Raw genomic sequence first — 21,646 nt, forward strand, 5'->3', positions numbered from 1 at the left:
GGCATCAGAGATGTGAAAACCTAGGAACTTAAAGCTGGAAATAAGCTCTACCTAGGTTCCATTGATTTGAACAGTAGAGTGTGTGTAGTGCTTGGTTTTCCTGTAGTCCACAATGAGCTTTTTGGTCTTGCTGATGTTGAGTAAGAGGTTGTTGGTGGAACACCAGACAGCCAGGTGCTGGACCTTCTCCTTGTATGCTGTTTCATCATCATCACTGATGTGTTCGATCACAGTGGTGTCATCTGCACCGGGCACAATCATGTGTAATCAAGGAGGAGAGCAGAGGGCTCAACACACAGCCATGTGGCACACCAGTGTTCAGAGTGAGGCTGGAGGACATGTGATTGCCCAACCTCAGACTACTGTCTGTTTGTTAGGAAATCCAAGACCTGGTTACACATGGGGTTATTGATACCCAGGTCACTGAGCTTGGTGACTAGCCTGGTGGGGACACTTGTTTTATTGTTTTGAAACCAGAGCCTAAGTCAAGGAACAGCAAACGTACATACTTGTTCCTGTTGTCTAAATGGGTGGTGGATCATTATCAGTGGTAGTGGTGTGTTAGTGTGTGTTGTACTGGTCAGAGTGGATCGAGCACAACGGTGCCGCTGGAAGTTAAATCCACACTGAAAATAGTCCACCAACTTAAAAAAAAATTCAGCCAACAGCGTCCTGTGTCCACTGACAAAGAACTGGAAGATGACCAACACAAATTGTGCAGCAACGGATGAGCTACTGCCTCTGAGTTTACATCTACAAGGTGGACCAACGAGGTAGATGTGGCTAACAGAGTGGACAGTGACTGGATAGTGTTCTGAAAACCCCAGCACTGACAATGATTCATCACCCAAATCATACCTGCACTGTGGGGGTCTGGACCATTGAACAAGGAGAAAGAGGGAAAAATAAAGTGTACAGAGCAACGAATGGATTACAGTCTGTAAATATAAAATTACAAAGTGCTCCTGTGTAGTCAGTGAAAGTCAGAGTATGGACAGTGAGTGTAGGAAAAAGAAGGTGGTCATAATGTTATGGTTGACCAGCATTTTGCAACCTGGGGTCATTACAATGAGTGCACAAGGCATTGTCTGCTCTGAGATGCTCTGAGTTTGGCAAAATACAATAAAATTAAAATATTTAAAAAGATATTGTAACTTAAAAATCTAGGCTACATTGTTGGCCATGACTCTGTCACTTGTACTCCTGGTTTCATCAGATCAGCCTATGTGTTATGTATAGGTGCTGATTAATCACTTATTATGCTCATAATTAAAATGTGTAGTGGCACAAATTCTTTGGTTTGGTTGCAGCCTCTGTTCACTTTGGAAATCACATATTTAATTGCAATTAATTATATTGTCTGTTTGACAGCCCTAGTTATAATAAATAAATTACACATGATAGACGCAAATCCTATTCCAATAGATTCAGTCATTCTGAATGAGGAACTATGCCATTGAAAACCTTCCCAAAGCAGGGTTTCTGAGTCACCCAGACAACCTAAGCCCGAAGATCATGACTGTCCTATCTGCTGTATTTTGGAAAAGCCTGACTTTAGACTTGATTAATCAGACTAAACTGAAAAACATCATATGCCCTTGAGCTGGAATGCTTTTATTTTGAGGCAACATTGAATGTGAATATCAAACAAACATCCACATTAGAATAAAGCAGTCATCTGCTGTTTTTTTTTTCAATTTATAATTATATTTTAATTATTCTTTCTTTTTTTTTTAAGAAAAATTAAATCTGGAATGTAGTTCTGTAAGGTCTTTGTCGAACAGTCACATCTGACAATATAACGGAAACACTTTAAGGCCATTTCAAGGTAATTTGTGGTCCATTTTAGCCGTCTCAATATAAACAAGCTTACAAAAAACCACACTTGGTTAGGTTTGTGAAGAAAAGCCATCAGTATCACAAAGTAATGTAGCTGTGAATTTCATGTTACAAAAATCAGTAAACGGACACTGAATTTGTCTCATTTTTTAGCTTTCTGAAGGTTAATTTTCACCAATATCTTTGCAAAAACATTTGCACCAATACATGACCCAAAAATCAAAACACTTTTTACGTTTGTGTTCACAGATTAAAACCACAGTCAGGGGTTTCTGACAAACAAGGCATACATTTTCACAGATTTTATGGATTTCAGTCATATGGTTAATGGTGTAGAATTTTGGAACTTAAAGCAGTAAGAAAGTGTTAATTTTGGATCAAATCTTTTTTTTTGATGAAACATTTTAACAGTTATTTACTTTTTAAAAACAAATACTGCTGTTACTTAGTGTGAAAAGTTCACAATAAAGAGGGACCAACAGAAAAGGTGCAATACCGATTTGAGTAAAATCTCATTCCATGAATTGACATTCAAAAGTGGTGACACATTTTCCAGAAATGAGCCTCCTCTTCCCCCTGTTTGTGGCTTTAAATCTGATTTAAAAATAACCCTGTTTCCGAGCGTGGCCCAGTGCTGTATGTAAGGCTATTGGTCAGATTTTTTTTTAAAGGACAATGAGGACGGCTTTGGTTTCAGCAGGACAAACGCTGAATGTCTCAGAGTGGCGCCGGACATACACTTGGACAGTTCTCACTAAATCAGACACAAGCCTCTGATAAAGTCTCTGTTCCCCCCACCACACGTCTTTATTACAACAAAATAGAATCTAGAAGGGCACATACATGGCTGCGAGGGCCGTAGAGGAGGGGGACAGAAGGGGTGCAGAGATTATTTACTCTGGACTGTCCAGGTCCATGTCATCCCCCATCTGATAACTGGACCCCTGAGTGGAGTACGAGCGTGTCCTCATAGAACAGTTAGAGTCCATCAGGATGGCCTGTCAGGGTGAGATAAAGACAGAAAAAAAATGAGGAATAGTGAAAAAATGGAAAGAAAAAGAAGAGCACACGTGAGACAGAAAAGCCAGAGGGAGGAGGAGAAAAAGATAAAGAAAAAGAGGGGACAGAGTGCAAATTAAGACTGACAAATGCAAAGAATGAATTCATACATTCATTGTCTGTAACCGCTTATCCAGTTCAGGGTTGTGGTGGGTCCAGAGCCTACCCGGAATCATTCGGCACAAGGCGGGAACACACCCTGGAGGGGGCGCCAGTCCTTTGCCCGGCGGCACACACTCACACATTCAATCATTCAATGGCTCCTTGCTAAAAATGTCTGGTTGCTAAACTAATCCAGACTGTGTCGCACCGAAAACAACCAATACAATTTGAAAGGAAAAACAGTATAACAGGACCCTGAGATGTCAAATGGCTGAAACCCTATATCAAACTAAAATGGGAGGAAATTTCAGTTTCATAACTACAGCAATTAAAAATAAATAAGAGTGTTTTCATAAATTAACAATATAGTAAGATAAATAATTAGTAAGTACAAATCAACTGATATTCATTTCTTTGGTTGGGCTTCCTGTGGACCAGTAGGATCCAGAAAAATATCAAGAAATGGGTGATTAAATGAAGAACAGATTATCCTTGGCCTAACCTCAAAAATGCAATTACAATGGAGCTCACAGTACAAATCAAATTGGGAGTTATTTTGTGGTGAGTCATTTTTCCCAGCTGCACTACTACTCCAGATTTTAGGGTTCACCCACCTTCCAGATCCCACTTCAACATCTGGGGGTCCAGTATGGTGCCTCAGATGAGGCTCTTGGCCAGTGCATGTGTGTGCATGACTGATTGCATGCTTGTGTGTGTGTGTGTGTCTGTATATTGTTGGGTATACTCTTCAGAGAAGATGTAGTGCTCTTATGGAGAAAGAACACAAATCAGAGCTTTGATCAAAGCCTGTGTTGGAGGGCAAATGCACAAGTCCGCTCCAATCTCCATCACTCTTTGATCTTTGCTTAAGGGCATATTGCCCATTCTTTCCTTTGAATCTATTATGTAATATCATTTTCCATTTCGGTCATCTCCTATCATGTCAGAAGGCTTAAATCAGCCTGAAGGAAGATGCTAAATTATATTCTTATGATTATTTTTGGTATTCACAGAGTATTAATAGCTGTAATTGTTGCTGTTTTTGTAAAACCAAAATAATAAATGCGAGCCACGTTATTAAGTGCTTTAAAGGCATTATAATTAAAGGTCAGATTAGGGCCATTCTAAAGAGAAACCGCTGACCTTCTCAATGCATATCAGGCTCCACATGGACAAGGGTTAACCTGCTGATTTTAAACACTTATATAAAGTACTTGTGCAAATCTCAGGTATACATCACTTTGTATTAAAGGCCCTGTCTGCTCGATTTTTTAAGTATATGAAAATGTACTTTAATCTTAAATATATGAAAAAGAATTAGCATTTAATTAGGTTATATTCAATTTATATTTTCATGGTAATGTAGTTTAAAGGGGCATTTTCTACCGGTCTGTTCAGAACAACTGGTTTCATGTTTTGCAAAATCTGAGTGGTTCTTTGACAAATTTGACATCACATAACAAAAATTAGGAAAATATTGTTTAAATAACACTCGAAATAAACACTTCTACATAATTCTCTCTGAGCCACTGTAGAGCAAATATATAAAAAAAAAATAACACACAGACAATAATTGTTAGAAGTGAGTGATCAAGCTTGAAATAGTCTATATCCTACAGTTTATCTGTATATTATCCCTGCTCAAAGAAATGGCCATATATGTTATTGTTTTCTGTTTTTTTTAGACAAGCTTGTTCAGTTGAACCTGGATATGTTTTAGGATATGATATGCTTTAAACTGTTTGTGACTGTTTACATGGTCCAGCAGTGAAAAATATCATTGACCAGCATGACCACCATAAGAAGGTGTACCATTATGATCAGCATAACCAAGCAGGTAAGCCACTAAGTCTGGCATAACCAAGAAGGTAGACCACTATGACCACAATAACCAAGCAGGCAGATGACTATGACCACCATAACCTAGCAGGTAGACCACTACAACCAGCAAAACCAAGCAGGTAAACAACTAAAACTATCTTAACCAAGCAGGCAAACCACCAGCATAATCAAGCAAGTAAACTACTATAACCAGCACAATCCAGCAGGTAGGCCAATTTGACCTGTACAACCAAGGAGATAGACCACTGTGACCTGCATAAAAGCAGATAGACACTATGACCACAAGAACCAAGCAAGTAGACCACTATAACCGGTGTAACCAAGCAGATAGACCATTAATATTAGCATAACAAAGAAGGCAGACCTCTATGACCACCATAGCCAAGTAGGTAGACCACATTGCATGGCACATGGCACATGCACATGGCATTGCAGAGAAGATTTGGCAAATTTTTCATGGGCACAACCCATATAATCAGCTCTACTGCTCATCCCACAAATACATGTTCCTTACAAATGTGGTACAATTTAAAAGAGAAATTAACAGGCTTTCCAATGGTATATGATGTATTGTCAAAAAGCAATACTTTTCTGTGATATGTTTATAATAAAATCAGCTCAGCTTTTGAGTGTTTTTTTTTTGTTTGTTTTTTTGGTTATTTTCCCCTTCCGTCTTGTTGTTGTTTTGTTTTCTATGCGCTGGGCTCATTTCTCCTGCTACAACATAGGCGTTGTAAACTCAGTAAGGTAAAAATATTACTGTTGTCAGATTTTGCCTGAACCATAGCTTTAATATAACAGCAGCTCTCACCATTTTCTCCTCGTTAGCCGGGGGGTTGCGGAGAAAGAAGCAGAGTGGTGCAAACAGGATGTCCACCACACCGATGATGGTCATTAACCAGGGGAACCCAATGCTGCGAGCTATAGCTCCACCAGCTGAGGGACCTGCAAGACAACACACACATACAGAAACACTTATTACTGAACTTGAGAAGTCTTATAATGACTATGGTGATATAATTCTTGTGGGAAAATATGTTTGTATCAAACAGATTACATTTTTCTTTCAAGCCCAGCTCACTGCACTATATTCTGAGGCTAATACACGTGTTCAATGTAAGATTCCATTGAAGATAGAGTTGAACCTATGGTGAAAAACAACGTTGGACATAAAAAAAATTCCCCCAAAAAGTAATGTAACTATAATGAGTGTAAAATCATATATGTTAATCGTCCTTGTCAGTATTAAATCATCATGTATATTGTGGATGTTCACAATGAATTGTTACTAACCAAAAGCAAAGCCCATACAGAAGGCCACGTCAGCGATGGCGTACACACTTCCGTACACAGAGACATGCCTTAGATCCACCAGGTAACCCATAATTGGCATCATAGAGGAGTCCACCATACCTAACACACACACACACACAGAGGGAAAAAATCAGTTCAGTGAACACTTTAAGGCTGACCATATTTTCATGCTGCTGTGGATTATCTACATTTATTATTCAGGCAGTCACTTATTTACAAACTAATGTCTGGATATACACAAGGATTCTCTCTGAAAAAACTCTGCATCTGACCTCAACAAAGCACTGCTGCCTGAATAAAATATATAATTTTAGCAATGATGACTGTCTGGGCCTGATTGGCCCTATCACTGGGAGACTAAAAGTTCAAGTGGGAATTCAAGAGAGCACAATTGGCCTTGCTCTGTCTGAGTGCGTTGGCTCTCCCTGTCCCCTTCACTCATTGTGATGCTAGCGGGCACCTTTTTGATGACAGAACCAGGAAATTAGTTCTCTCCTCCAAGTGTGTCAAATTTCAATGACAGTGTGGTGGCTGTAGGTGGAAAAGAAGCAGTGACTGTCTTCACATGTCTTGAAGGAAGTATATGCTAAATATCTGTTAATGAAACCTTAAGATATAAGAAGGTCCCTTTAAGAAGGAATTTAAAAAGTGCATTATAAAAATAAATAAATAATTTAAAAAAACATATAGTATGCCTGGTGTCTGCGAACAGCCCTAAAATGTGAATGTGCACCTATGTTGCCTAATAGTCACTACTGATTGACTGGCTCTAGCAGAATTTGCCGTTATTGTAAAGTTGATCTCTCTCTCTCTCGCTCTCGCTCTCGCTCTCTCTCTCTCTTTCTCTCTAATTTAAAGAAGACATTTTATACTCCTTTACTCCTAGTTAACAATTTCTGAGGATCTCGTGAAACTTCAATAATCAATCTACCAAAAAAAATTAAAATATACCACAAGGATTAAACCTTCCTTTAAATGAGGATGAGCCACCGCTCACTTCTGTGCAAGAGCCCATGAGACAGGTGCAAAGAGAAGAAGGTCTGGATTTTAGTAATTTTCACTTTGTTTTCGTTCTTCTTCATTTATGTTTTTGCCATCTTTAATCCGTACACACTCATAGTGATTGTTTTGTTCCATTTAACTTCATCTGTGCTTTCACATACATGCAGATATAGCATTGTGATTGGAAAGACTTAAAGGAGGCAGATGTTCCACTTCCCCAAACCAATGTCTTAATGCATGAAAGATATGAATGTATTTTTCTAACATGAAACATGCACAAAAAAGTTTTTTTGTCAAAGGTTGCAAGTCCATTTCGAGAAGAACTGTACTGCGCTCATGCTAAATCACTAATGCTTACCAATAGCAAAGCCAACCCCAAAATTTGGCAGTATGAGCCCATAGATGTCTTTAGCAAATGGCACCTGCAAATAGAAATATAAATATGAAGCATGCTAACAAAACAGATTTATTTCCCTTAAAATCTCACACTCTAACTTTCTCCACAGTGAAAAATGAAGACGTGATGTACGCTGGAATGTTCTGAACTGGGTTCTGACCCCTGATTTGTGCTGTTATTCAGCACAAGAAAGAACCGAGAGTTCCCATTACCACACACATACACTTTGACATTACTCTAATCTAGAAAAACATTTCAAGAGAGTGGTCCGACATCCTGTCAGACAGGAAGTGTCTAGGGCAAAGCCAGAGGAGAGTCAAAATACTTTAATGGAACCTACACCTTCTCTTGCTACAAAAACCCTTTTACTGGATTTACACTGTATCACACTGGGAAATTTATGTGTCATCATCTATTTAGTAAATACTGTGATTTACTCAGTATTTACTATTAAATATTCAGTATATTCAATAATTTATTTAGTGTTTGTTGTGTATTAACTACAATAATTGATTCACTTTGCTGACTTAGTCGGGTATTTTAGTCATTTTAACAGACGGTATTTCTAAGTATGTTCAGCCCTTTAATTTAGACTCCAAAGTAATTGAGAAAAAAAAAAAAAAGATGGGGTCCTGCTGGTGTCATAAAATGAAGTGATGTCACTTAGGATAAACTTTTAATCTTCTATATTTATTCAGACATATTTTAATTATTCAATATATTTTATGAATTATTTTATTATAAAACTAAAGTGCATGTTCCTAAGTTATGAAAGTGATAGAAGTAGTAAACTTACACAGACAATACTGACACCAACCAGGAGCATTCCTATCAGAGAACATAACCATCTGCAGAGAGAGGGAGATATGTATGATATATTACCCGACCAACAGAAAAGAAAAGAAACAGAAAAGACCAAGAGGGAGGGAGAGGAAAAAGGAAATCATTTGAACCATTAAAAAATAAAAATTAAAGTTAAATACAGAGACAGAGATGTAAAAGGATAAATATAAATTAAAATGAAAGTAGCAAATATGTGTAGAAGAGAAAATGAAAAAAAAAGTCAACGAGGGATGAGGCCAATAATAACAGTGTTCACTCCGCTGAACTGGACACTGCAGAAATGTCAGGGGTCAACAAGTTTTCCTCTTAGTTTTCCATTTTAATGATATTTTCTATTTTCTTACCTCGAGGCTTTTAAATGGGTTAAAATTATCACATTCCTTACAGCCTGGAGATTATATTTATGACATCACATACATATTAATATATTTTCACACAGTAGAAAACATCAGTGTTTATATTTGCATAAAGCTAACCTATAGTTTAAGGTGCCATTACGACCACTGATAAAGATGTCATACAAATAAATATTTAATTAATAATTTAAGTATGAAGTTAGATTTAAATAATTAAGTATCTTATATCATACAGTACGTGTATAAAACTCATTTCTGGAAAGGTTGACACATTTTTGCGACTATTGATTTTGAACAAATGATGAACACACCAAGCTCAGAAAAATGTCTCTTTGTGGGACAATATTTTTTTTATGTTCCTAGGGCAACAATGAGGTCACTAATGTCAAGACAAAGCTGTGTGGCTGATCACATGACATGCAATTTACATTTGAAATGCTTGAAAAGGTTGCTTAGCACGCCTTTAAACAAACCAACAAACAAAAATAAAATGTGCCAGTGAGAACTAGAATTGTCCCTTTACATTTATTTAACAAAAAACAACAAAAAAACAAATATTAAATCCGTGCAGCAGAAACTCATTTTGCAGAGTTTAATGGCAACGGAATAGCGATAGCAGAGCAGAGGATGATAAGGGGAGGAGAAGAGAAAGATTCATTTCCTTTGCACTTCACACTTCATACCTCCCCATTTTATTCGCCAGCACCGCAAAGATATTCGTCCCAATCAGGTATGAGATACTGGCCGGCAGAAAGGCCACACCTGAGAGAGAGAGAGAGAGAGAGAGAGAGTACAGAAAGAGAGAGCAAGACAAATTATATGAGATGGGTGAAAGAGGAGAACAGGGAATATGAAAAGAGGAAGAGAAGAAATAGAGGGAGATAGGAATTAAAAAAGAAAAAGAAACAAGTGGGGGGAGAGAGAAGATAAAGCAACGGTTGGGGATTGAAATTAGCGGAGAGTGCAAAAAAAAGATGAAAGACGCGAGAAAGTGTGAGATATGTGAGATATAAGAGTGAGACAGAAAGAGCGGGAGATGATGGAAAACAGAGAGAAGAGAAAGGTGTGAGCAAGAGAAAGAGAGAGGTATGATAAGACATGGTTTTATCAGTCTGATCTCAGACACTGTAATAAAGCTACTCTCTCTTCGTTCCATCGCTCTCTCTCTTCATTCTCTCACTTCTTCACTCCCTCCTCCCCTGACAGTGACACTCTAATATCCTGCTGGACCACTGATAGCCCCCCAATAAACCCATAAAAAAACAGACACACACACACACAGTCCAATAGTTCACACACAGCATGTACTATAGTGTGTAATGATTGAACTACAAAGTGCAAAGTACAAATTATGGTCAGTGGAGCTGATAAAATGGACAATGAGTGTAGGCAAATGACCAATACAGTAGAGCAGCTGCACATGACTCTAAGGTTCCCATGTCCAGTGCTGAGCGTTGGCTAGAGGGATATAAAGCCTTCCCAGCATTGAGCTGTTGAGCACTGAAACTGTCTGAGATTTGAGATTTAGGATCCAGAACTAGCAAAAGAGCAGAAACTCCCTACTAATATCATTCTTTATTTCAGTGTTTATACACTTTTGGGCATAGGATGTAATTACACTACAGGTACGTCTGTGAATGGTAGCAAATTATCAGAGTTCGTAAATTTGGACTTGTTTTATACAACATGGCCATACAGTTTTGGACACCTGTTCATCTGTTTCTCATTCAGTGAAAGGCATAAAAAGGTTAAGAATTCTTTAGTTCAGAGTCTTCAGTTTGTGCTCTAAACAGAGACTGTAACCCCATTATAGCCCCACCATAGAACCACTGTACATGTGCGTGTGTGGGTGTGTGTGTGTATGTGTTTTACCTAGCTGCCATTTTCTGGCACACATAGTTTCCATCATCCAGATGGGCAGTGCTGGCTCCAGCATCGCAATGGCCATGTTAGCGAAACAAATAGACCCTGAAACACACACACACAAACACACACAGAGTAAAGAAATATCTTCCTTTTGCCTTTCTCCCTCCCCCTCTTTCTCTCTCTCTCTTTCTTTCCTTACACATAATACCCTCTATTAGCCATCACTTCACTCACAGCTGCACTTCACACATAGACACACACAAATGTGTGCATCTGCCCCTTCATGCACTCTTCTTCCTCTTTCATCTCTGTGTATTTTTCTCTCCCTCTTTTTCTTCATTTATGTTCTTTTCTCTTCCTCTCTCTCTCCCCCTTTTTTCATTTCTTTCCTTTTTCTCTTTCTCTATTTCCCTCTCCTCGCTGTTTATTTCTTCTTTTTTCCCTTTCTCTATTTCTCCCTTCTCTCAATTTATTTATTTTCTCCTTCCCCCCTCTCTCTCTCTCTCATTCTGTCTCTGGAGAATGGTGTCTTTCTCTCTTACTCCCTTCCATTCTCTACTCTGTTTATTCATCTAGTTTCACATCCCTGTCTCTCTATACCTCTCTCCATTCTTGCTGTTGTTTTAGAAACGGTTGCCAGGCAGATCCTCTTATACTAAAGGAGTTCTTGTTGGCTGTTTGTGTTTACACTCACCTGCGGCAATGAGGATGTATGGATCTTTCATGAGGGTGATCAGCGACGTGCCCTTCTGACTCTGAGAAAATAAACACACCAATATATATATATCACCATATTCAATAATATTATAAACACAACATACGTTTTAATAACAAATACATTTGTAGAAATAATTGTACATTTTATTAGTTGTATGATATTATCATTAATTATCTATTCTTATTATGTAATAATTATCTAATAGTTTGAGTATAAGAAGTATAAAATATCCAAAATTGTATTAACTCTTTATAACATCTCAAATTTTTCTTGTACCCTTCATTTTTCTTTCTCTATCCACTACTTTGTTCCTGTATACTTGCTCTCTAACACCATCATTTTCTAACACCAATGTCTGTTTCTCTTTTCCTCTCTCATTCTTTTTCTCTTACTCCCTCTCTCTCTCTCTCTCTCTCTCTCTCTCACACACACACACACACACACACACAGACACACCACTGCTCTCTCGATACATGTCGAGTCACAAAAATAACTGTTAATGATCTAATCTAATATCTGACTGTTGAATATTGTATGATATGGAAATTCAAAAATTTAGCACTCAGGGTAAACTGCAGGGAGTAATATTCTGATCTAATAATCCTCATTAATAATCCAGGTTTTTAATACATTTGATTTATTGCTGCATGTTTGATTTGTTGAGACGGACCCATTGTCAAATCAGCACCTGGACAAATGAGCTAATAACCTGTCTGCCCTCATTATATCAGATTTTATTACAACTCCACCCCACCTCCCACCTCTTCTCCCACACACACAACACATACATAAAACCCTAACACATGTCTTCAACAAAAGATTTAATAATTTATGCCTTGGGGACCATCTTGTGGTCCTCACAAGGAAGAAAATCCCCAAAATATGAGTGTGTTAAATGGTCCCAACAGTGTGATTTATACTTGGTGTACACACAAGTGAAAGAGCAGATGTATAAGGAGAAAAAGGAGGAAAAGGAGACAAAGTATGAAAAAAAAGATGAAGAGCAGGAGCAGGAGAGAAAGAATTGAAAAAAAGAAGAGAGAATCAGGACTACAGTCTGTAATTGTAGAACTCCTGTATGGTCAGTGAAGCTGACAAAATGGACAGTGAGTGTAGATACAAGGTAGGTGTTCCTAATCCAGTGATTGTTCAGTTTATTTATCACTTTATTTAAGTAGCACAATTTTTTCTCATTTTAAAAATAAAAAGCAGCTTTTCTGGAAACTGGGTTTTTAGATCCATAAATTAATAAATTAATAAATGAATGAATGAATGAATGAATGAATGAATCAAATGCAGGTTAAAAAGTGGCATCATGTAAATTTAAGTGCACTCTTAAAGCCTCCACACTGACAGATACACCCCATCTACATTTTAAAAACCTCATGACCTACAGGTCACCAGGTCACAATAGTAATCTCAGAAGTTAAGCACATAATCCCTCTCTCACGTTTCTCTCTCTCCCTCTGTCTGTCTGTCTGTCTGTCTCTCTCTCTCTCTCTTGCCCATTTAATGTCCATAGTTACTGGTATCAGTTATCAGTAAATTTCTCGTCGTTCTTTGACCTTGCATTCCCTCCACAAGTAAAGCATCAAGCGCAGGAATACATAATACTGTGCAAAGGTGAGAACGAAATTTGTTCCCTGATAGTATGGATTTGTTAAATGAACAGCACAGTGATTTTGATTATGATTTAACGTAACAAAGGTTTTATTAACCGGTAAAACAAGTATTTATTTAATTAACCTGTATTTAGTAACTTGAGTTCGACGACAACCTCAAATATTATAAATACTCAATTAAAATAAATACTAGACTAGAACAAGGAGAGATGAAGAGATTTGAAAATGATTAAATGCACATTTTCATATCTAGAAGATCACTACATACTGTAATAATGTTATTCTAATATTAGAATTTTTTTAAGCAAATAAACTCTTACAGGTCAGATAAAAAAAGGCTTTTTAAATCTCAGATGCCAAAAGTTTGGACATTACGGTACACTAAATCACTACAAAATCATACACAATCATTACTCCCAAATAGCCAGTTCAAACATTCATTCATTCATTTATTTATTTATTTATTGTCAGTGCAAATTCCACCCATAAGCTAACTCTACTGTAATCAAACACAATGACACCAACCAGGGAAAGTGATGAGCACATGCTTCCTCTGAGACATGGGAAGCCAGCCACAATTTCTTTTTGGGCTGCTACCAGCACAAGCCACTGGGCAGCTCTACGTGCTCGGAGGAGAATACTAACAAACCTGGCCTGATTTTTAAGAGAATGTTATCTAACACACCCAGAGAAAAAGGCCAAATTTGTGCTTGAACTCTTAGCCTCAGAAGATGGAGGAATCACTGGGCATCAAAATGTTTATCTCTTGTTGCCAGGAACAACAGTTAGTCTGCCTTTAATCAAGTTCAATTAATAAACATCTTTGAGCACCTAATGCTATTATTTTGTAATCTATTACTCAACAGTCAACTACTACATAATCAACAATGCGAACATTTTTGTATGAAATCAAACTGATCAAACACACACAACAACACTTAAGATGAGACCCACACACACAACCTATATTATCTCAACTTCCATTACCATTTCACCCAAACTCTTCTTCTTTACTCACCTCTGGCTCTACTTTGGAAGGTTGAAGCACAAACATCTGCAGAGCTATACAAAGGACAGAAGAAAGTAGAAAAAGAGTGAGTTCAGGAGCAGATCTCTGTACGCTTTGGTAATTTGGTTGCAATGGTTAATGTAGTGGATAATCCACGTAAGTTTAAACTCACCTCCGTCAAGCACGGCCAGAACAGCCAGCACCAGGAAGGGAGCCGTCTTCCCCACAAACTCATACATCACACTGCCAAATGGAGGACCCACTTAAACACACATACACAGGCAATATAATAAATAATGCGTTTCTGGTTTTATTGGGTTCTCTCTGAAAGATTTCACAGTGACCTAAAACAAAGTATAAGACAACCCGTACAATATATAAAATTAATATGAAATTAATCCCTTTTCAACAATTCATAGAAATCTCCACATTTACTGCAAAGAATTTAAGTTTAAGTTTAAACCTGTTTTCATACTAATGAATTAAATTATTATTGTTTTGAAAATACAAGGTTTTATATATAATATAATCTCATTCTTTTCACTGAAAACACTTAAGTGTACACACCTAGTACTCCCATTGCCAGTCCTCCAAGAGCAATCCCTATGGCATTCCCTCTCTCTTCGTCATCTGTATATACACTCGCCAGCATCCCCATACCTACACACACACACACACACACACACAAACACTTTTAGAATACTGGAAAGTACACCTTTTAAATTGATAATTTTATTAAAACAATACTAAGTAAGATTTGGTGTTTTTGCTCCTGGGCTCTCCCTACAGTTACAGATTGCAATTCACTTTTACAGCACTGTTCGGAAATCACGGATAATTTCCTACTCTCCTGCAAAAGTTACATAGTGCAGTTTCTGCAGTGCTGAGCCTAAAGTAGCAACGACAGAATCTCTGTTCTCTTATTACAGGTCAGTGAATCTTCACAATAATTCTTAAGCTATAAGTCTGCTACAAATTATTCAATTCCAGTCAATTTTTTTAAGTACAACTAGGAACTATTCAGTAAATACTGTAAATATAAATGAATAGTTCATCATATATTAGTATGAATGGTTATGTACAATAAATGAGTCCTTATCTAATATAACCAGTATAATGGGCTAAGAATTATTCTGTAAGTTCAATTAAACTATATGCAGAAATGTATGTTTTTAGTTGTTTGCAGTTGAGTCTCAATGAAATTGTCTGAAAGTGTGTTACCTGCTACAGAAGAGCAGGAGGATCCTACACCCTGCAGTGAGCGAGCCAAAAACAGCAGAGCGTAACTCGAGGAGAAGGCAAACACTAAACAAATCACACACACACACAAATATATATTCAGCTTTAAATATAAAACCAACATTAGCAATACCCTTCATTAAGAATGAATGGCTTACATTTTCTTCTGTATTTTTGTCCATGTATATTTATTAATTCATTCATTGTCTGTAACTGCTTCTTCAGTTCAAGGTCACGGTGGGTACGGAGCCTACCCAGAATGTATAATGTTTATTCATGTTTATATATTAAAACATCATTTATTTTTAGACAACTATTTCCAATCACGTTTTACACCTTTAAATAGCTATAAACTCTGCTCTGATTGGCTGCCCTGCGCTGTGTTATTTAAAAGGCTGTTCATAACAACAGAATAACAGAATGTAAATGTCTTGATTATAGTGACATCACAAAATATCACTTGATGTTTATCAAAGCTTATCAAACACATGAGGTTACATGAACTTTTTTTTTTTACCAGAGCTAAGTCTGGTAAGTCCATCACGGCCTTTATTTAGCCCAAACACCCAAATTTAGCCCAAGGCATTTCTTTTTTCCAGACCATTTACATTTAAACCACATTTCAACCAAATTTAGACATAGTGTGACATCTTTTTATAGACTTTTTCACATTTCTTTTTTAACCAAATATAAACTGCTGGCCAAATTATCTTTCAATGTCTTGTTAATAGATGTTGCTGGGTGAGATGAGACATTAATGAACAATCTAGAAGTGTGAGAGACTCACTGATAGTAGAAAGGAACATGATGCAGAATCCAGCAAACATGGGGATCTGGTATCCTATTCTATAAACACAGAAAAAAATCAACCAACCATTTCAGTTACCACAGTATCAGCAAAATGCTGTGTAGAATGATTTGGGTTTTACTGTAAATTTTATCCTAAACTTCACCTGGAAAATCCATGTCAGTCTAAAATGGCTCAAGTGAACATCTGGTCAGGGATTGGGATCAGTTACCTGTTAGTGAGGGGTCCAATAAAGGGGTTAGTGATGAGTTGGACTGTGGCCTTGGAGGCGAATAGAAGTCCCACCTTCACATTCTCATTCAGCAGCTGATCATCCGCTTTGGGGCAGTTGGAGGTGTTGGGAGTGGGTCTGGGGTTCATTGTGGGAGTCACTGTGGGGGAACTGAACTGTGGGCTGAGGTTAGTGAGGCGTGTGGTGTTGTCATATAAAGAGAAGATGGTCTGGAATGTGCCGGAAGGAGAGAGAGAAGATGAATGATTCTTTACAGCCATTGAGGCCTCGTCATCCACTGTGTACAGGTAACTGGGGATGATAGGCACTGAAAGAGAGAGGGGGTGGGGGGGCAGGGTTCTATTTAATACTAAAAATGGTTTATTGACAAATAATCAATGTTGTAGCATTTCTAGCAGTTGCAACACATTCTTCTGCTCTCTTGGTGTACAGTAAGTACCCCATTTTAGTCATGTAAAAGTAACCAAGAAACTGAACTTCGTTATTTTCTCACATTTAAGTGCTGGGCAATATTACAGCAAATTAATATCACAATTAACTGAACATTTGACCTTGATTACGATCCATTAATATTTATTTTGTTTTTTCACTGATGAGGCTATAAATGTTCTGTAAATATTCTCAAGTATTAAAGCTGGGATAGTTTTTTGATGTGATTGTGCTTCAAGTGTTGAAACAGACTGTTGGGATTAACTTTGTTTGTCGAAACCTTTTTTTGATCAATGTTTACATTTGACGTCTTTATGTTCTGTGTTGTCTTCACTAAAGTCAAAACATTTCCAAAAGACAGACACAGCATTTTTCTTTGTCACAAGCTGCACGAGTTTCTCGGTTGGCATTTGTGTTTAGGTTCTCCTCAGTAGTATGGTTTTAAAGGGGCAGTATTTAATTAAAAATATTAAAACAATTAAAAGGAAATTTGACTAATTTAGGCAACATATATTAATCTGAATTTTAATTAATTTTTGATTAGTTGCCCAGCCCTAAGTTTATCCCCAGACAATCTTAACTGTATAGTCTGAGCACAGATGTGATTGCACGCAGCTGATAGGACACAGTGTGTATTGGGCTTCAGACCCTGTACACTGTACACAATACACTGTAAACAACACACAGAACACCCAAAAAAATCACTTTGAGGCATTTAAAATATGCAATGCACTAGGGAAAATCTACCACAGAGTCTTCTTGTTTTTTATTTAATAGACATGTATCGTTTGGTACTTTTGCTCATGGAGCTCTTCCTAGTGTAAATCATGTTTACAGCACTGTACTGAAATCAGTGGGAAGGGGTTGGGGGTGGCCTCTACCCTCCTCCAAATTACATAGTGCTGTTTCTGCCATGCCGAGCCCAGAGTATCATTGACAATGGTTATATTTATGTTCCAGTGGTTATATATATGCTCCAGGCACCTGGAGGTTGTGGGTTCAATTCCCGCTCCGGGTGACTGTCTGTGAGGAGTTGGTGTGTTCTCCCCGTGTCTGTGTGGGTTTCCTCCGGGTGCTCCAGTTTCCTCCCACAGTCCAAAAGCACACGTTGGTAGGTGGATTGGCAACTCAAAAGTGTCCGTAAGTGTGAGTGAATATGTGTGTGTGTTGCCCTGTGAAGGACTGGCGCCCCCTCTGGGTTGTATTCTCACCTTGCGCCCAATGATTCCAGGTAGGCTCTGGACCCACCGCAACCCTGAACTGGATAAGTAGTTACAGATAATGAATGAATGAATGTAATATTAAGATAAAAATATTACATAATGTTCCTTTAATACCCTCACCCACATCCTTTCTATATGCAAAGATTCTATATTGGGGAGGGCAATCACAATAATCCTTTGTGCTACATATACAACTTTCTCTGATGCTTTCAGTTCAGAATATTTCAAACTCCTGTTCCAAATTATTAAAGACTAAGTCAAAATGCTCTATAGTGCGCTTGTAAATATTTCTTAAAATCGCCCTCATTAACCCAACTTTCTTCAGTATCCTTAAAAAATAAAAATGGCCATCTTGGCTCAGAAGAAAAATAAGAGCTCTCTCCCTAACACTATGGTGGCAAAGCAAATTTAGAAGCTGTTAAACACGTTTGCCAGCCCGAAACACTTTTACAAATGGCCAAAACAGTGTTTCAGGCTGGTAAAAGTGTTTCACAGCTTGTAAATGTGTTTTTATTTATTTTTTTAATGAGTAAATTTCCTTCTCGGCCACCATATAACACTGCTCATTGTATGAAGACAACACTAATACTATGTTACTGCAAAATTCTAATAGAATTTCCGTCCAAAGAAAACATCCATCCATTATCTGTAACCACTTATCCAATTTAGGGTTGCGGGGAGTCCAGAGCCTACCTGGAATTATCGGACGCAAGGCGGGAATACACCCTGGAGGGGACGCCAGTCCTTCACAGGGCAACACAGACACACACATTCACTCACACCTACGGACACTTTCGAGTCGCCAATCCACCTACCAACGTGTGTTTTTGGACTGTGGGAGGAAACCGGAGCCCCCGGAGGAAACCCACGCAGACACGGGGAGAACACCAACTCCTCACAGACAGTCACCCGGAGCAGGAATCGAACCCACAACCTCCAGGCCCCTGGAGCTGTGTGACTGCGACACTACCTGCTGCGCCACCGTGCCGCCCTCCAAAGAAAACATTTATTTTCAAAATCTTCTTAAATTTTCATTGAAGTCAATGTAAAAAGTTTTCATTTTGGAGCATTTGTACAGGTCCATTCATCATTAAATGTACAAACAATGTGAAGGACAGGTGCCGTGTTCAAATAATGTATCATTCATTCATTCATTGTCAGTAACCGCTTATCCAGTTCAGGGTTGCGATGGGTCCGAAGGGTGGGGGTGCCAATCCTTCACAGAGCGACACACACTCACACATTCACACCTATGGACACTTTCAAGTAGCCAGTCCACCTACCAATTGTGTTTTTGGACCATAGGAGGAAACCAAAGCACCCACTCGTGAAATACACCAAACTCCTCAGAGACAGTCACCCAGAGTGGGACTCGAACCCCCAACCCCAGGTCCCTGGAGCTGTTTGACAGCGACACTACCTGCCACCCTTCAAAAAATGTAGTAAAGTAAAAATACGCAAAAATAAAGATCTTTTCTTTTTTTTTCTTTGGACAGCCCTTTTTTGTAATTTTATTCAACAAAAACAACACTAAAAAATATGCATTAATATGCTACATTCACAGTTTCTAACATCAAAATCACCATCTTAAAATAGTCTAAACCAAAATAGAATACATGCTTTGGCAGTGCTTTTTACTTGATGGAGCTCATAATGAATGCAGTGATGAATACATTCTTCTCGTTTGCCATTTTTAAACTACTTAATTTTTTGACTTACCTTTACACGCACAGACACACACACACACACACACGCACACACACACACACACACACACACACACACACACACACACACAAACATTAAAAACATTTGTACACCTAAGAAAAACAGTTAAAATTTAAAAACTGAGCTACAGCCTGGAAGATTAAAAAAAGTGGAACTCCTAACAACCGTGCAAAACCTGTATTGCTCCAAATCTGTCTCCATCAGATAAGCAGCACCTAAGGTTTTCATCAGAAACCATTGAAAGAGGATCACAAGCTTTAACACATGAGGCAAGACTGTGTAGAAATGTATTAAAGAGCAAGATAACAGCTCTAAGTGCATCACTGAGAAGGTCAAGACTTGCTTATCAAACAAAGAAGTGTCTGGTGTTCAGTTCTATCACTAAAATAAAGGTGTTTCCACTCAGGAGAAGTATATGTTTCATGTGTATGAGCTATTTGCCATTGTCTATCTTGTCAAAACAATGGAAAACAGGACCCACACATGGATATGGAGAACTGTAAGTGTAAATCCCCCTAATTTTCAAAATATGAAATGGGTTATGAAGTCTATTAACATGAGAAACTTGAATCTATTGAGCACCTTCAAAGCTGTTAAGAATGGCGGTAAATGGGGCATACATCTACAGTTCAAATGTTTAGAATTTTTATGAATACTTTATGAATACACTTCTTGATGTCTGCAAAATTATTGTATTATTTGTTTTGAGAAGGTTTTGACCTACAGTATATTTAAAACCATTCTTGGAGGAGGGATACATGCAGGGTGCTTGAATGTAAAATAGTTCCTTAAGAAAATGTATACATTTTTGACACCTTTACTACTATTTATCTGTCTTCAATATTAAATATAAATACTTAGTTCAGTGGTGGTTGAGGGCAGTAGATAAAATGGATATATCCAGAAGGGTTAAATGCTTCCAAAATCTCATCACAGAAAGTTATTATTTAAATATTATGATGAATTATAATATTATTAAATATTTATGATTTCATGGACTGATGCCTGTTTTTTGACAGGTTCTTGGTGGAATTGTACATAGCGTTCTATGGTGTGTACCACCCCCCACACACACACACAAACACACAAACAAAAACACATTATCAGATATAAAACAAAACAAATCATCCATATAAAAATAGAGGACATCACTTGTAGCGATGAATATTTCTTCTTCCTCTGTCTCTCTCTCTGTTCCCTTACCCCAGCCTCCTTGTCTCCTCTCCCACTTTCTCGCTCTTTCTCATCCCTCCTGCCCTTTTTCTTTTGCACTTTTCTTTCTGGTCCCATTCCTTCTAACATTTCTGTCCCCTACCTCATTGTTTATCTCTTGTTCAACACTCCTTCTCTCCACATCCATTAGTTCTTCTTTCTATTTCTCTCTCTGTTACCATCCTTCCAAAAAAGCAACAGGATTAGAAATGACTTAAAACAAATAATAAACCGAAGTAAGAAAAAATAAAATAAAATAAAATAAAATAAAATAAGAATGCAACATAAAAACACACAAAAATTATGAAAAAAAAAACCCTGCATCCCTGATATGGATTAAGTGTGTGTGTGTGTGTGGGTGGGTGGGGGATGGATGATGGTGATGAAAAATCTGTCTGGAAAGAGGAATCCCAAAATTCTCAAAATTACCTTTCCCCTCTTTTTCAGCAAAATAAATCAAAAGTAAATAATAAAAATGCAACGAAAAAGTAACCAATTCTCCCCATTTTGTAAAGGAAAATGACACCCTAAATTCAAAATGTTCCCATTAAAATCCTTCCAATGTTCAGCCCTCCACTCACCGACCACAGTGAGCAGCATGTTGTCGAGCAGCAGGGCGATGAAGACGATGAGGAGGATGAGTCTGCGGGACTGCCTTCCCTCCCTCAGCCAGCCCAGCAGTCCCACGTCTCTCACAGCGTCCCAAAATCCCATCCTCACAGCACCATCCCCGGCCACCAGCTGCCCCGGGACACCCTGAAAACACTGCTCAGATTCACACACAACCCGGAGACCGCTTTTATCCA

The 21,646-nt window shown here is 38.0% G+C and overlaps 1 protein-coding gene across 1 annotated transcript; it reads right to left on the reverse strand.

The window, feature by feature from the left end:
* Nucleotides 1–1,807: 1,807 nt before the first annotated feature.
* slc18a2 (solute carrier family 18 member 2) lies at nucleotides 1,808–21,646 on the reverse strand. Its single transcript, XM_066685057.1, has 15 exons — nucleotides 21,422–21,646; nucleotides 16,228–16,555; nucleotides 15,996–16,054; nucleotides 15,191–15,274; nucleotides 14,537–14,629; nucleotides 14,142–14,231; nucleotides 13,979–14,022; nucleotides 11,315–11,375; nucleotides 10,627–10,722; nucleotides 9,438–9,516; nucleotides 8,352–8,403; nucleotides 7,517–7,580; nucleotides 6,136–6,255; nucleotides 5,654–5,787; nucleotides 1,808–2,837 (listed from the first exon to the last, which is right to left on the reverse strand). Exons 1-15 carry the CDS (start codon nucleotides 21,552–21,554, stop codon nucleotides 2,733–2,735), a joined length of 1,542 nt encoding a protein of 513 aa, XP_066541154.1. The 5' UTR covers nucleotides 21,555–21,646; the 3' UTR covers nucleotides 1,808–2,732.

The sequence above is a fragment of the Hoplias malabaricus genome, chromosome 1 (assembly GCF_029633855.1).
Source record: "Hoplias malabaricus isolate fHopMal1 chromosome 1, fHopMal1.hap1, whole genome shotgun sequence".
Lineage (NCBI taxonomy): Eukaryota > Metazoa > Chordata > Actinopteri > Characiformes > Erythrinidae > Hoplias > Hoplias malabaricus.